Source organism: Panthera pardus, unplaced genomic scaffold (genome assembly GCF_024362965.1).
Source record: "Panthera pardus isolate Hobbes unplaced genomic scaffold, ASM2436296v1 HiC_scaffold_8, whole genome shotgun sequence".
Taxonomy (NCBI): domain Eukaryota; kingdom Metazoa; phylum Chordata; class Mammalia; order Carnivora; family Felidae; genus Panthera; species Panthera pardus.
In genome coordinates, this window is record NW_026527013.1 from 72997390 (window position 1) to 73014328 (window position 16939).

General features: G+C 43.0%; 1 protein-coding gene across 1 annotated transcript in view; it reads right to left on the minus strand.

The window, feature by feature from the left end:
* Positions 1-10248: 10248 nt before the first annotated feature.
* The window catches only part of SUGCT (succinyl-CoA:glutarate-CoA transferase), a 747749-nt gene continuing 741058 nt past the window's right edge, over positions 10249-16939 (minus strand). Inside the window, exon 14 of the mRNA XM_019451100.2 lies at positions 10249-11662. Coding sequence (XP_019306645.1) covers positions 11499-11662 — 164 coding nt within the window. The 3' untranslated portion in view covers positions 10249-11498. The remainder of the gene's footprint in view (positions 11663-16939) is intronic.

The following is a 16939-nucleotide window of genomic DNA, read 5'->3' on the forward strand; positions in this document are numbered from 1 at the left end:
TTGCCCCACACTGAAGCTAATCTAATCTATTAAAAGTAAAGCTAAAATAACAACTACTTATTATTTCACATGGTTTCAGGAATTATTTCGCACAGGTCAGGAATCTGGGAGTAGCTCAGCTGCATGGCTCTGAGATGTCAGTAGGCTATGGGCCGGGACTACAGTCAACTCCAGGCTATACTGAGGCTGGAGAATCTGCTTCCAAACTTACTCATGTGGTACTTGGCAGGCTTGCAGACCTCAGCTCCTCACTGGCTATTGGCCAGAGGCCTTAGTGCCTTGTTATGTGAGCCTCTACATAGAGTTGCTCACTCCATGGCAACTGGCTGTCCCCAGAGTGAGGGATATGAGAGAGAGAGAGAGAAGGAGAGAGGGAGATAGAACAGAAGCTTCAGTTTTCACCTCCTCTATATGCTATTGTTTCCACAGACCAGCCTTAGTACAATGTGGGAAGGGACAACACAAAGGTCCCTTTAGAGGTCGGGGTAAGGCCAATTGGGGACCATCTTAGAAGCTTCCTACCATGGAAACCCCTCAATAACTTAAAATTTTCCTAAGTTTAACCTCTTCCCAGATCAGAAACGTGATGATTTCTGACCATCCTCAGTTTCACCTGAGAATGGGAAGGGATTTTTATCTTGTCAGAATGATGACCCTGAAGCATCACATAATCAAAATAATTCAACATACTCCATTCCTTAAGTAACAATAGTAAGTCAATTCATTTTCTTTAATTTTTTAATGTTTATTTCCTTTTGAGAAAGAGAGAGAGAAAGAGACAAAGTGCAAGTGAGAGAGGGGCAGAGAGAGAGGGGGACACAGAATCTAAAGCAGGCCCCAGACTCCAAGCTTTCAGCCCGATGTGAGGCTCAAACTCACAAACTGTGAGATCGTGACCTGAGCCGAAGTCAGACACTTAACCAACTGAGTCACTCAGGCGCCCCAATTGATTCATTTTAAAGGAACTTTCAACAAAAGGGGGGTCTTGGTTGCCCTCTTTCAGTAGAAAAAATAATTAATAAACCGTAACATATTACTTCCTTTTTAAAAAAAATATTTATTTATTTTTTGGGGGTGGGGGGAGAGAGAGTGAGAGAGCGTGCACGCATGAGCAGGGCAGAGAGAGAGAGAGAGGGAGACACAGAATCATAAGCTGGCTCCAGGTTCTGAATTGTCAGCACAGAGCCCGATGCAGGGCTCGAACTCATGGACTACAAGATCATGACCCTGGACTGAAGTTAGACACTTAACCAACTGAGCCACCCAGGTGCCCCATCACTTCCTATTTCAACTAGCCAAGATTCCATGAAAACTATTTGATAATATGAAATATTTATTGAGATCCTTCTCTGAATTAGACATTTGCTTATATATTGCTATACAACAAACCCCCTGAAAACAGTAGATTGAAACAACATCAATTTATGTGGGTCAGAAATTGGGATAAGGTTCGGCTGGTCAGTTCTGCTCCATGTGGCACTGGCTGGGGTCTCTTAGCTGTATTCATGTGGTTGCAGAGGTGAGTGGGAGGTCCACGGAAGTTTCACTACCATATGTGGTGCCTTTGTGCCCTTCCAAGTGCCCGTCTCTTTCTGAAGATAATGGCCCTGGGCTTCCTTGGGAAATGGTGGTAAGACTTCGTTCATGGGGGTTGATTTCCAAGAGCAAAAGAAGAAGATGCTAAACACCTTCAAGGCTTGGTCTAGAACTGGCATAGTATCACCTTTACCTCATTTCATTGGTCAAAGTGATCCACTTTTGGAAATTACACCCTTTTGGAAAGTTCTCTCATGTCAATTCTTTTTGTGTTTCAAATCTTTGGCCTAACATCTTTGACCTCTTAGACCTAGATTCAAAGGACTTAGGGATTAGGTCAGGCCCACCGATAATTTTTCTATCTTAAGGTTAACTGATTTTGGACCTTCCTTACAGCTGCAAAGCCTTTCCGTAGGGGCACTTAGTGCTTGAATGAATAACTGGGAGAGAGTGTATGTAACAGGGACTACAAATCTTAGGGACTCTTTTAGAATTTCTGCCTGCCCAAGTGAGACAGCTGGTAAAATATGAACATTTGTAGATTAATTAATAGTTCACACCAATGCTAATTTTCTGCCTTAGACATTGTACACTGGTTATATAAAATGTTAGCTTTAGCAGAAAGTTAACAGTGAACAGTATGTAGGAACTCAACGTACTATATTTGGAAGTTTTTGTCAATCTAATATTATTTAAAAGAAAAAGTTTAACCTAAATAAATCAACAAATAGGGTAAGTCACCAGGCCAGTCCAGATTCCAGGAAGAAGGAAATAAAGTGCATCTCTTGATAGGAACAGAGGCATGTGCATAGAGGGAAGGAGGAATTGATGGTGACTATCTTGGAAGATTATCTATTACAGGCACCCCTAGTAAGAAAAAATGAATATGAGCAGTTCCTTTCATAGAGAACACATTATCTGGTGGGTGAGAATATGTCTGTCCAACAGATATTTACCGTGGATCTCCTATAGAGTAAGCATCGTGATAATTCCTGGAGATACAATGGTGATGAAAGAACCCACAAGGATATTATCATTTAATGGGAGAGCACGATTGGTGACCAGTAATTATAACTCAGTGTGTGATAACTGTCACGCTCAGGCAAACACAGAGGACTGAGATGGTAAACAAGATACAGAGCTCACTCCCAACTGTGGAGATCAGAAGCAGCTTGATTCCCAGATCAAGAGACAAACACCAAGATGTACTTCCCGCTCCCCTCTACTCTGATATCTTGAAAATGCTCCAAACCAAAAGACATTGTTTGTATGGCTCATTGCTGTATCTTCTCACGGGGAGGGGCGGGGGGGGATTACATTTTTCACTGAATTTTCTGATTGAGTAGGTTTTTACACAAATGAGTATCTTCCTACTAATACAGTTTTTAGCTCTTGCTAGGGTCATCAGGATCATTGTAGACATCTCTCATAATTCTTCCACCTTTCCAAGGAAAATCTGAAAATGGGTATCCCTCATTTTCCGACATTTTCCAGTGATCTCTGATAAGCCGTAGTTTATTTACACTGGAATGTCCCTCCGTCAATGCCCATTAGGTTTCAATACCACTCTGGCTGTTGTCCAGCGCAAGTGATGTTCATCTAAGTGGTTAAACCCAAGAGCTCTTCCTTCTCTCATTTTTCTCAAGCAGTGGCCTCTGGGAGAGCTGCTTTGACCTACTTCATCAGCCACTTTATCAGGACTCCACTTTACCTTTAAAAAAAACTAGAAATGGCAGTTTGTATTTGTACGTTTACACACAGAAAAATATGCTGGGGTGGGGAAAACATTTTAAGATCTTAGTTCGTAAAAGGATATATTCTTAGGACTTTTAACACGCGGGAAACTGTAATATCTCCCTGAGGTGGTAACCCGAGAAGACTTTCGCGAGGGTTTTGCTGACAACGTTTGAGCTCAGCTGACCCTCTTTGGAACCTTGTTATCTTTAGATCATTAGCAAAGGTTGAAAATACTTGGACTAGGGTCTTTTTGGTCCTGACGTGTCTTGTCCTTCACGCCTTTGCAGATTCCGAAAGTCCTGGGCCCTTGAGCTTTAGGGATATGCTCTGAGGGTAGCATCCTGGTAATCACAGCAGGTATCATTTAGTCCCACTGAATGTGGTGGACTAGAGGACACGTGGATGGCCCACTCAACACGATGCCCTCTTCAGGAGCATCCGCTAGGCCCTCCCAGGCAAGTTTGTCAAGTCGGTTAGTACATGTAAGTCTACCTAGAATAGCACTTTACGTACAGTGCCTACTAGATGTTGTTGTTAAGCATCAAATGTAACCCCAGTCACAGAATGCATGAAAAGACATGCCAGCTGAACTATAGCTGCTATGTGTCCTAAGAAAGTAAAAAGATTATAATAAGAATTCTTATTTTACAGGGATGAACGGGGTAAATCTACCTCCATTCTGTATAGGAAATAAAAGGTAATAACTGACGAGTGGCAGAGTCTTCTTCCTCCTCCAAGGGGGCCTATTCTAGGTCTGAGGGCTCGTGCTCCAAGCTAACAAACCTTCCCTCAGTTACTAAACCTTCCCCCAGAAGCGCACCCACTCAGAGACCCACCAAGCTAGTCGCTTCACCTCACGTCCCCGGGGTTACACGAGAGTCGCTGTGCACAATGTTGAGTTTCCACTCCTGTCATCTCCCCATGGTTTTGTCAGTGAGTTCAGCTGAGCACCACCTCTGCTTGCACACGGAACCCACATCCTTTCATCTAAGCTCTCCCAGAAAGTGAAGCTGGAGAACCAGACACAATGTTTGGGACTCAGAAGATGGGAAACATGGGCCCAGAGATGCAAGCGTCAGGGATTGGATATTTCCGACTCTGTCATATACTTAAGAATCGGACACTAGTTCCCTCTGGTCTCAGACCTTTCCCATTGTACAGTTCAGCAAATCAGGCTGAGAAGATCCTACGTCACTGGGCACTGTTTCCAGAGGTGACCTGTGGGTCACTGCACTTCTGTCCTGTCCTCTAGTCTTGTGCCAGTGCCCGTCTGGTTAGACAATAGCAGTGCCATGCCTGTATACACGAGCCACCCTAGTCAGGGAAATATAGTTCATTTTTCTGCCCCCAGAAATAGTGATTCTTTAACAGTCCTCTCAAAATGGATGCTACGATTATCTTGACCCTCTCCAAAGAAGGAACACAATAATGTTCATTGATGGTATATTTCAAAGCTTCTGTCAAGAACAGACAGGAAGTTCTTTGTAAAACCTAAAAACATAAATCCAAGACTCTCAGGGTGAATGTGTGTTACACATGTTGCCATGTCTCTTACCAAGAGATGCTATGGAAATCCGAGTTCTTCTTTGGGGGTCACGAAGAGGTAAAGGGGTGGAAAGAAAGACATTTTCCTATGGCAGTTTCACATTAATTTCTTTCCTCTCAACATCTTGGCTGTGTGCTCTGAAGCGGAGTGTCTTGCTTCATGGCGAGCACGTGTGCAGAAGTTCTGGGCAAGAGGAAAGGGTGCGGGCAAAGGGATGAGGAGCAGGAAACATTGTTGCTCCCATCTGTGTGGTCAGGAGCCAAAGAAACCAACTTGAGTTGAATAGACTGTCATGTGGTTAATTTGCAAAGAAAAAGAAAGGGTGGACGGTTGGGGGGGGCGGGGGTGGGACGGGGGTGGAGGAGGGATGTGTCAAAGAGTGTTTCATCTTGTGGAAAGAAGAAAGCAAAGGTTGCTCCGAGGATCCACTCGCCCTGTTTAACAGATGGCAAAACCAAGGTAAAGGAGAAGGCAGCAGGCCTCTGGAGGCCATTTGACTAAAATGGCAAGCGACAAACTACTCACTCCCACCTAGAGACCGAGAAAACCCACCGTTTCTAAGAAAGAGCAAGAAGCGGAGCCTAGTTGCTGGAGCAGAACCATTGTCCATCATGCCCTCCCTCCCCTTCCTCTGAAGGCTCAGTAACCACAACAGTACGACCCTGGCTGTCACAAAGTCTAAACTCTGCTCTGTATTATATTTTATTTATTTTAGTTTTTTCTTAGGACGGAGGGCATGGGACAGGCATGGACATGGCTGAGGGCATTGCCACAGCCCAGAGTAGCATTTGGAACACTCCTTCGTTTCTTTTCCTGAGTTTCGGGGTGGGTAGGGGGCAGGGAGGGCAGCCACTTATTAATTCAAGATAGCTAGTGGAGGTGAAGTCATGGCCAGAATTACTGCTAGTTATCTTCCAAATTACTGAGCTAGTCCTATTTTTTCTTTTATTTAAAAAAAAATTTTTTTTAACATTCATTCATTTTTGAAAGACAGAGAGAGACAGAGTGCAAATCGGGAAGGGGCAGAGAGAGAGGGAGACACAGAATTCGAAGCGGCTCCAGGCTCCAAGCTGTCAGCACAGAGCCCAATGCGGGGCTCGAACTCACGGACCGCAAGATCATGTCCTGAGCCAAAGTCAGCCGCTCAACCGACTGAGCCACCCAGCCGCCCCAGTCCTATTTTTTCAAAGATCAGTCACAGGGTTGGGGATCCATGCTGTGTAACAGGGATGTATAACTCTGCGCAGAAAAGGGGAGAGAAAGAAGATAAGAAGAAAGCAGGATGGAGGAAGAAGATAAAAGGAAGAAAGAATATTATTACCACTGAGAAAGGAAGGAAGGACAGGAGTTTCTAAGAATGAGAAAAAAAGAAGGTAGGAACAGTGGTAGGTAGAAAAAAAAAAGGGAAGAGAAAAAATGGAATTACAAGGTGAGTTTTTTCCTGTCACTTTAGACTTTCAAACAAAGGCAGAATGCCCTATCAGTTTACTCCTGGTGCTGTAAAAAATATCACACATTTAGTGTCTTCAAATAATACAGATATGTTGCCTTGTGGTTCTGGAGACCACAAATGAGTCCAAAATAGGTCTCACTGGGCTAAGAAATCAGGTAGAGCTGTGGTCCTTCTGGAGGCTCAAAGGGAAAGTCCACTTTTCTTGCCTTTTTCATCTTCTAGAAAATGCCCACATTCCTTCATTTATTTCCATTTCAAATCTAACAACAATTGGTAAAGTGTTTCTTACATCACATCCCTCTGACATTGACTCTTCCACATTGGAAGGACCCCTGTGATTACACAGGGACTGCCAGGATAATCCAGGATAAACTCCCCATTTTAAGGTCAGCTGATAAGCAATCTTTATTCCCTCTTGCAAAGTACAGTGGCATATTAGTAGGTTCTGGGCATTAGGACATAGGCATCTTTGGTGGGCCATTATTCTGCCTACCAGAGCCTTTTATTAAGAGTATTGTAAAATATGGGGTGCCTGGGTGGTTCGGTCAGTTGAGTGTCCAACATTTGATTTCAGTTCAGGTCATGATCCCAGAGTCATGGATCAAGGCCTGCATCAGGCTCTGTGCTGAGTGTGGACCCTGCTTGATTCTCTCTCTCTCTCAGCCCCTCTCCCTCATTTGTGTGCTCGCTCTCTCTCTCTCTCTGAAAAACAAAACAAAAAATAAAATGGAATGAAATAAAATAAAATAAAATATTGCCGAGAGACAGAAGATTGGACAAGCATTTTAATGTTATGGTCTTAAGGAATAGGGAAATAAAGGTATTTCTCAAGAAAGAATATGAAGTGGGTGAAATCTATTTCCTGCAGTGTTTGAGCTCCTTCTAGTGCTTGTCCTTCCCTCTTGGCATCTACACCTCAGGCTGGGTTCATACTGCCATGGGTTCACCAGACTCTCCGGAAAAAATGCAACCTTGGGTCTGTCTGACCTGGGCATGCTTTCTCTTTTCCTTTCCTGCTAATCAAATTGACGTATGTCACCTCTTGTTTTTTCCAAACTCTCCTTTTTTGTGTGTTTCCCCCCTCTGGTGTGTGAAATAAATTTATGTGTGCAAAATGTTCCCATTCGTTTGTCTGTAATACCAGAGTGATACTAGAAGACTTGTTTTGTTTTTTGTTTTTTTTTTCAACGTTTTTTATTTATTTTTGGGACAGAGAGAGACAGAGCATGAACGGGGGAGGGGCAGAGAGAGAGGGAGACACAGAATCGGAAACAGGCTCCAGGCTCCGAGCCATCAGCCCAGAGCCTGACGCAGGGCTCGAACTCACGGACCGCGAGAACGTGACCTGGCTGAAGTCGGACGCTTAACCGACTGCGCCACCCAGGCGCCCCTAGAAGACTTGTTTTTGAATGGGTGTCAGGGGAAACATGTCTTGGAGTTGCTTAATCACCACTAATCTCACCACATACATGCCCTGCTTATAGCTAGTTTAAAAGTGCAGGGCCATTTGCACTCAGAAGATAGCTTGGTATGTCTATATACAGAAACTATTTAAGAATCTTGTAAGAGTAGCAATTTATAAAACCTTCAACCCTGGTAGAATTGTAAGAAATACAATTTTATCCTGATGTCTGAGGAAACTTCTACACACCAGTATGAGAGCCTTGGTGATGTATTTTTTATTTTCCCTAACTGCTGTTGGCAATAGAAGTGTGTACCCTTTTATGTTTTTAACGTTTTCATCTTCCTTATCGAATGATGAATGTGCCAGTCCTGGTACCACAAAATCGAGAAGGAAAAGAAGGGAGCTTGATATTCTGGCCTCGTAAGGATCATTGATACTACGATGTTCCAGGTGAACAACCTGTTTTCTTTAGGCCCACTGCATCTGAAGAATCTCATCAATTGTAAGAGCTTGGTACAGCAGAGAGTCTCCCATAAATAGAGGCAAGTGCAAGAAGAATCTCATAATCTTGGGAACAAGTTTGAAAATGAAGAGCCCAGGGTCAGGGGATGTTTTTCCCACTCATTTCCTTTGCTGGTTGAGAATTCATGGAGAACAGTCAGAGGAGAGACAGAAGATCTGGACAGTCTGTTCAGCTCTGGGCTGGCATTCTTTCCCAGAGCCTTTAAGCCCACTATTTGGAGAATAAGTCCTATGGACGAAGGCAAAATTGAGCTATGTGGGAGAATGGCAAGCCAGACTCAAATCGACAAAGCTTTTCAAGTAGACAACGTGCTACTGTCATGGGATGAAAGAGTCCATGTTGAAATATCATATTTAGGTGAGACATGAGTGGGGTGGATTTCCCTGAGAAAGGCTGAAAGTAGGGGTCATGAAGTCTTCATGCAAAAGCCCTCCATTGTGGGGCTATCGGGGTTAGGTGGCCTAGTGACCTCATATGAAATAGCCTATATGAGACCGCCTATGTGTGTTTTTTTAAATGTTTATTTATCTTTGAAGGAGAGAAAGAGACAGAGTGTGAGTGGGGGAGGGGCAGAGAGAGAGGGAGACACAGAATCCGAAGCAGGCTCCAGGCTCTGAGCTGTCGGCACAGAGCCTGACGCGGGGCTCGAACCCATAAACCGTGAGATCATGACCTGAGCCAAAGTCGGATGCCCAACCGATCGAGCCACCCAGGCACCCCCCTCCTGTGTTTTTTTAAATCAAGATTGTACTTCCATGGGGCACCTGGGTGTCTCAGTTGGTTAAGCATCCAACTTTTGCTCAGGTCATGATCTCAAACCCTGCATCAAGCTCTGTGCTGGCAGTGTGGAGACTGCTTGGGGTTCTCTCCCTCTCTACCCCTCCCTCACTTGTTCTCTCTCTCTCTCTCCCTCAAAATAAACAAAATAAACTTAAAAAATAAAAGATTGTACTTCCAATTCCTAGGAGATGAATCGAAGACAAAGGAATACCAAATAACTGGACTAGTCACACACAATTGGTCAATGTTCATTTCTCTTCTTCTAGGGAAACATTCTGAATATCAGAGTGCATGCTGGAAAATATCATGCTTGATTAACCAGAAAACCATGGCAGCAAAAAGTTGAAGGAAAAAATCAAGAGAGGGAAGACTAGCTGCTTGTGGACACACCCTCAGTTCCATAATGATTAACCCACGAAGTTTCGAAGAATTTTCTAAGTCAACCTCAGACACAAACCTGCCAGAAGGCGGGCCTTGACACACACTGAACTTGAGCATATGGTCTCTTAGTAGTGTGCTCAGCTTTGGGAATGTGTAAGAAAATAGGCCCTGATAATTAAAACAGCACATTTGTTTATAAAGCATAACTTGATCTGGGCATATTGCTAGAAATTTTAGCCAGCGCAATGCTTCTTTCAGGACTAATTATTGATCTGAACTTGAAATATATTCTAAATGATTTCTCTCACTAACTCAGTAGAGTAAATGCTTTCCGTTGGGTAACGAACAGTTTCAAAGTTCTCTTGGATCATTCTGAATTGTGTAGGTGGAATCTGGATACATTTGTCTCCCATGGTAACTCTTCTATGGATGAAAACTACAGTCTCGATGGATTTCAAGGCTTTAGAGGCATTTTGTGACCTAGTCTGAACGATCGATATCGTCCTACACAAGGCTACCCAGATAGTTAGGGTTACTGTTCAGTAATCAAGCAATTTGCATTTCAAGAGAATCTACTTGAACCAGCAGGAGAAATGATGAATCTGTTTTTCAAGATCATGTGGTCTTGCCAATTCTCTGTCATCCCGTCTTTTACCATTTTCATTGCTAATTGTATCTGGCCTGAAGGGAATGTCTCCAAATGTGTGTCTACGGGTTAGCCATAGGGAGGAAAGCACTGCAAAAGGCATGAAATTACCGTTGTATGATGACATTCTAAACAGCAAAAGGCAGGAGAGCCTCAGAATAAAATGTTCACAAAGAGGAAAGCGGGGCGCTCCTCTCCCAGGAACTAGTAGGCATGCTTCTAAAAAGTCCCACGACGCCTGTGAGAAGACATATTTCCTTATTTATTTGAAATCCTTGATTCTAGAAACCTACTGGGGCTTACAGCATAAATGGCTCCAATCACTCCAATACAAAAAGAACACAAAAGGAAAACTAACTATGACTCACAGTTTGAAAGATGAACATTTGTAATTTAACTTTCAGTTACCACTTGGGATGTCATGACATGGCTTTAAGATACGCGTGCTTAACAGTCGTGAACTGTGATCATATCAGGATGTGATCATCTGATCCCTTGGTCTATACCTTGGGCTTTGGTGATTGGTACTTTGAGAGATGACTGATCCCAGAACATAATACAAATCAGCTACTAACTTCTGGACAGAAAATGTTTTCTATACTTCAAATTCTCTGACAAAAACTTAAATATGTAAATGCAAATATTTAATATTAAGGCATGATGTATTCTTCTACAATGAGTGCTCAGATTATATTCTCCTATTTGTCATTATTTAAACATTATTTAATACTAGTCATTTGACATTCGTTTAAAAACCTGTTACATTTGTACTTGGCTCAAAATAAGGTACTGATCAAAGAACCACTCTTCACTCCCTAATGCAGATAGACACATACATTCCAAAATGCATTCATGGAAATTGATTTTCTGCCACATGTCATGAAATGATCAGAGAAATACAACATAAAGCAAATATTTACCCCCATGGAGAGAAAGAAGCTCAGTTTTATAATGGACATCAGCAAAGTCCACGGTTTAAATTACAGATTAACAAAGGGTTCATGAGCTCAAAATTAAGTTATTCTGTTTAAAATCAATCACTGAAACTGTCATTCTACTTATTGCTTTGACTTCCTAACAAAGGTTTAAATGAGGACTTTATGTGCAAGTAGAGAACGGCAAGAGATCTGCTCTTTTTCAGACCTGCGTGGGCTGGAGGGGCAAATGTTTGGGCGATTAATGTAATTAGAAAGAGGAATGTATTTTTCCAGAAAAAAAAAATCTTTACAAAAAACCCCCACAAATTCACAATTAACCTATTATCTGGGTGGGGTGGGGGGAAATGGTAAGGAGTAAAAGGTGGGGTACATTTAGAAAGCACGAGATGCATTGATACCAGAGCCATTCTGGAGGCGCCAGGCAGGAAATCTGGAATTACTCTAACTTCTCTTTGCAGAGGCAGGCACCAGAACTGTAGAGAAGGGTCCAGAAAGACTATTGCTTTTGCTAGTGAAGTACATTCAGATTGCGGTTTTGAGAAGGCATTTTTCGTCACTGAGCTTCATGTTGGGTCACCACTCCAGTGCTGAGCAGCTCCCCAATGGCCTTGTCATCGTATCTGAGGACCTCCTTCAGGACGCGCGTCGTGTGCTGCCCAAGCAGGGGAGGCGGCCTGGCCTCTGACATGTCGAACTTACTGTATCTCACAGCTGGGCCTGTCAAAAGAGGAGGAAAGCAGGAAGCCTGTTAATGACTAACCCTATGAAATTAATTACCCAAGCAGCCTGGGGTGTTTTCAACGAATGCCAAGAATATCACTGCCAGTTACAACGGTGTAGGTCCACCATCATTTTGGAAAGACGTGTGTTTTCACATGAGGCTTTTCCTGCCTCAGTCTCGTTCAACTGTGCAGTGGTCATCTGACCTGCCCCCATCATGCAGGGGGCGGCATGTACACGCCCAGTGGGTGCCAGGATCGTTCCGAAGTCGCCAGTCCTGTTGCAGAGGCGCTTAGGGGTCCGTCACACAACTGGGCAGGCTCTCTGGATCCAGACGAACCGTGACCGTAGGTACACAGTGTCTCTCTGAAGCTGGAAACCTGAGCCCAGGTGGAAGGGGGTCTAGCAGTTTATTATTCAGGGTCGAATTCAACAGACTGCAGATCAACTAAACTTCTGCCAGACCCTGGTGAAGCCTTTTGGTGGTACAAGCTTCATTGTCAGGGAGATTTGGGTTTGCACATCAGCTCCCCTACTCTGTGGCAGAGCCGTCTCGGACAAATTGCTTAAATTCTCCGAGCCTCATGTTCTGCAACTAAACTGGGTATGATCACGTAAGGGTTTAAATGAGATAACGGAGGGGCGCCTGGGTGGCTCGGTGGGTTGAGCTTCAGACTCTCGATTTCTGCTCGGGCCACAGTCTCGCGGTTTGTGAGTTGGAGCCCCCTGTTGTGCTCCTCGCTGACAGCATGGAGCCTGCTTGGAATTCTCTCTCTCTCTCTCTCTCTGTTCTTCCCCCCACTTGTGCATGCTCTCTCTCTCTCAAAATAAATTTTAAAAACTTAAAAAAAATTATTAAATGAGGTGATGGACAAGAGGCACACACTAAACATTCCCTAATCCACGCCAATGCACGAGACTGGCCGGCTACTATGAGGAAAAAGCTGCCGCTGAATCTCTCTTGACACGGACAGAGCTGGGGGAGAAGGCGATTTATTGCCTTCTGTTTGCTGAGCACTGAGCCACTGTAAACCCGGAACTCAAACGGTACTTTCAACACCTACTGGAGATGGATTCTATTATCCTCCTTCTTCATTCACGTCAGGACAACGAAAGCCCAAAAAGCTCAAGTTTTGCTCGAGGTCACATGGCTAATAACTAACAGCACCGGGATGCTGGCTGTCCTTCACATCTAATTTGGTTAGGCTTTGGGAAAACAAATTAGATAGTTGCAAGAAGACTACAAAACAGTACGTTTCCATCTCTTAAAAAATTCTCCAGCCTGCTCCCGATTTGGGGAGCGCAAAGGAAGAACACACAAAACCAAAGCACGTGTGGGTAACAGAATGTCAGTTAGTAAAGCAGCAAATGTGCTTCAAGCTCTCCAGAGAATCCCATTAATAAAAAGTACTTTTGTAGAAGCCATTGTCGATGATAAAGAGGACACAGACCTCCCCAGCCGGTCAAAAGCCACACTTTTTTTTTTTATGTTTTTTTATTTTTGAGAGAGCACAAGCAGGGGAGGGGTGGGGGGTGGGTGGGAACAGAGGATTTGAAGTGGGCTCTGCGCTGACAGCAGCGAGCCCGATGTGGGGCTTGAACTCTCAAACCGTGAGATCGTGACCTGAGCCGAGGTCAGACGCTCAACTGGCTGAGCCACCCTGACACCCCAAGCCACGTTTATTTATTTATTTATTTTTTTAACGGAGGAGGGGCAGAGAGAGAGGGAGACACAGAATCGGAAGCAGGCTCCAAGCTCTGAGCTGTCAGCACAGAGCCCGACGTGGGGCTCGAACTCACGGACCGCGAAATCATGACCTGAGCTGAAGTCGGACGCTTCACCGACTGAGCCACCCAGGCGCCCCCCCCAAGCCATGCTTTTGTGTCAACACACACCATCCACTGTGGACAAATGGCAACTTTCAGCTGCTGGCCAGAGTTTTGTTTCTCTGAAGCTCAGTGAAATTCATTTCTTCTCCTCACACTTCTTTTTATTGTTTTAAATTATATTTACTTTTTTTTTTTCCTGACGTGTAGTGGACACACGACGTTACATCGGTTTCACGTGTATGACACAGCGAGTCAACGAGTCCGCCCATTATGCTGGGCCTGCCACACATGTGGCCACCCCCTGACAGTGTTCTCCCTGCTGTGCCTTTCATTCCTGCCTCATTCATTCCATAACTGGAGGCCCGTATCTCCCAATTTTCACCCATTTTGCCCATCACTCCCCCTTCCCTCTGGCAACCACCAGTTTGTTTTCTGGCTTTAAGGGTCTGTCTCTGCTTTTTGTTTCTTTATTTATTTGTTATGTTTTTAGGTTCCACGTGGAAGCTCACGCTACCTTTTAAAATGTCCCAGGGAAGACTGTTTTTTTTTTTTTTTTCACTGGTTGGTCCCTTTTTCAGTTAAGGAGCACACGTTGGGAGGCAGGGTCCACTACTCTCATGAGAAGGCTGATCATTTGATGTTTCAGGGATGTGATCCTTACCACTCTGAGTCCGTTCCATTTTGACATTAATTAACAACAGTTTTAATCGAAAATTTGTCTTTCGAAAGAAGGATGCCACTGAGGGTATAGGCTGAGGTCAATGTCATGTGACTCCTTCCTAACAGAATTCCTGGAGCGTGACTACCAGCTGGAAAATAGTCACTTGACTACACTGAGAATCTGGGCTGGAACTCGCTGCTGGGATTGCTGCTGGTGGTTGTAGCACGATAGCTGCAAATATTTCATAAGAACCTGGGATCGATAACTCAGCCACCGTGCAGTCCTGTTAGAGAGCCTTCACAACAATCCTGGGCAGACACTGAAGTTAAAGGAGACTTTAGGTACAGGCTTAGGGTTCAGGTTAGGGAATGAGAATAATCTGTCCAACATCACCCAGGTAGGAAGAGTCAGTTTCCAAATTTGGTTCTGTTAGGTTCAGGAACTTGGGTTTTTAAACAAAATAATTTGTCAGGGGAAATCCACATAACATAAAATGAACCATTTAAAAGTGAACAGTTCAGGGGCACCTGGGTGGCTCAGCCGGTTAAGCATCTGACTTTAGCTCAGGTCATGATCTCACGATTCGTGGGTTCAAGCCCCGCGTCGGGGTCTGAGCTCACAGCTTGGAGCCTAGAGTCTGCTTCAGATTCTGTGTCTCCCTCTCTCCCTCTGTCCCTCCCCTGCTTGTGCTCTCTCTCTCTCTCTCAAAAAGAAATAAACATTTAAAAATAATAAAATAAACATAAAAATGAACAGTTCAGGGGTGCCTGGGTGGCTCAGTTGGTTTAGCATCTGATTCTCGGTTTCAGTTCAGGTCATGATCTCAAGTTTTGTGAGTTCAAGCCCTGCAGTGGGCTCTGAGCTGACAGTGTGCAGCCTGCTTGGGATTCTCTTTCTCTTCCTCTCTCTCTGCCCCTCCTCTGCCACCCTTTCTGCCTCTCTTGAAATGAATAAATAAACTTAGAAACTTTTTTAAGTGAACAGTTCAGTGGCATTTAGTACATTCGCAATGCTGTGCAATGACCACCTCTATTTAGAAGTTGCAAGATGTTTCCATCACTCCGAAGTTAAACCCTCTGGGCCCGAAGCAGTTTCCCTCAACTCGGCCCTCCTCTAAACCCCTGGCAACCACTAACCTACTTTCTGTCTCTGGATTGGTCTATTCTGGATATACCTATTCTATACAAATAGAATCATTCAATATGTGACCTTTTGTGTCTGGTTTCTTTCACTTAGCATGTTTTTGAGATTCATCCACCTTGCAGCATGGAACTTTGAACTTCCATGCAGTGATGGCATAAGGGAATTCTTCAGGTCCAGCCATACTAAAGGGAAGTTCAATTTGTGTTACTCCCACTAAACACTATTCTTTCTTGGAAGCTTCCAGATATACACTAAAGACTATGCTACCAATTTGGGATGAAGGGTATTTAACAGTTTGCACAAAAAGTCTTAAAGAATTTAGAATGGTTTTACTACATACCATTTACTAGAATGGTATTATTAAAGCACTAGAATGGTATTGCTTGGTTTTTAGAATTGCTGGCATAAAGACACCTGGAAGATACTGTATGTTTGGAAAGCTTATGCTTCTCTAAATAAGTGTATATTATTAAGGAAACCATATCACAATTTAATAAATTGTATATGTTTTTCCATAAGCGCTGTCATAAACCAGGTATTTTGCATATGGTTGAGTTCAGAACGATTCTGAAGCTGGGGTTTGTTCATCTAATTTAAGATCAAAATATAGTGTATATATATATATCTACTGTACTGGCAATTTTCAAATTGTAATTTTTATACATTTTTAAAATAATTATTGTTTTGCCACGTGGTTTATTAAAAAACAAAAATTTATAGTCATATGTATTTTTGCAATGGAAATATACATATATATATATATGTATATATATATATATAGTTAAGCAATGGGACAATTAAAAGTGATATCCAGATCCCAGAGAAAGCTAACTTCTCATGAATCAATTGAAATCCCCTGTTCTTGCAGCCCTGTGCAATAATCCTGTGTACCAGGGACATCCTTTCCAGTCGAGACTTTGCACAAAGGGAATAAAGGGTTCTTAAAATACATTTGTCTCAAGAAGTAGAAAATGCTTGACATAATTATTTACATCTAAGGTCCAGAAAGAATGAATAATTTGATCTTCCATTAAAAAAAGATGAGCAGATAAGTCACATGTTCTTAAATTACTTTTTGGCAAAGTAACATCTATGTTCACATATGCTTTCAAACACTTGCAAGCTGTGTGATCTTGAGAATTCTTAAAGTCCCTGAGCCTCAGTCTACACATTTCTAAAATGAGGTTGACAGTACCTATGGAGGGTTGGTTTGAGCATTTGGGTAACATAACATGGATAATATTCACTGTCAGTAATAATCCAAGAAATACATATGAAGATAATAAAATAAGGTAAAATTTTGTTTGTAAAATTAGCAAATCTTGTGGCTATTTTGGTTTGTTTTTAAGAGGTCAGTGACAGGTAGGAGTATAAACTGATACAACCCTTCTGGAGGGAATTTTGTCAACTCAGTACGACGAGTTTCTTGGATGGAGAAATCCTGCTTCAAAAATTTTCTTCTATGGATGTAATGAGGAATGTCGACAAATTCTATAGGCAAGAATCTATACAAATTTCCAAATACATTTTATATTCTTAAGACCTATCTCCTTCCCACAGAGCTTTCTAATTTACAATTTACAGGCTGTGAGGGTTCTCTGTGTGGAATTCTGTATGTATTTTTTTTTTAAAACTTCTAG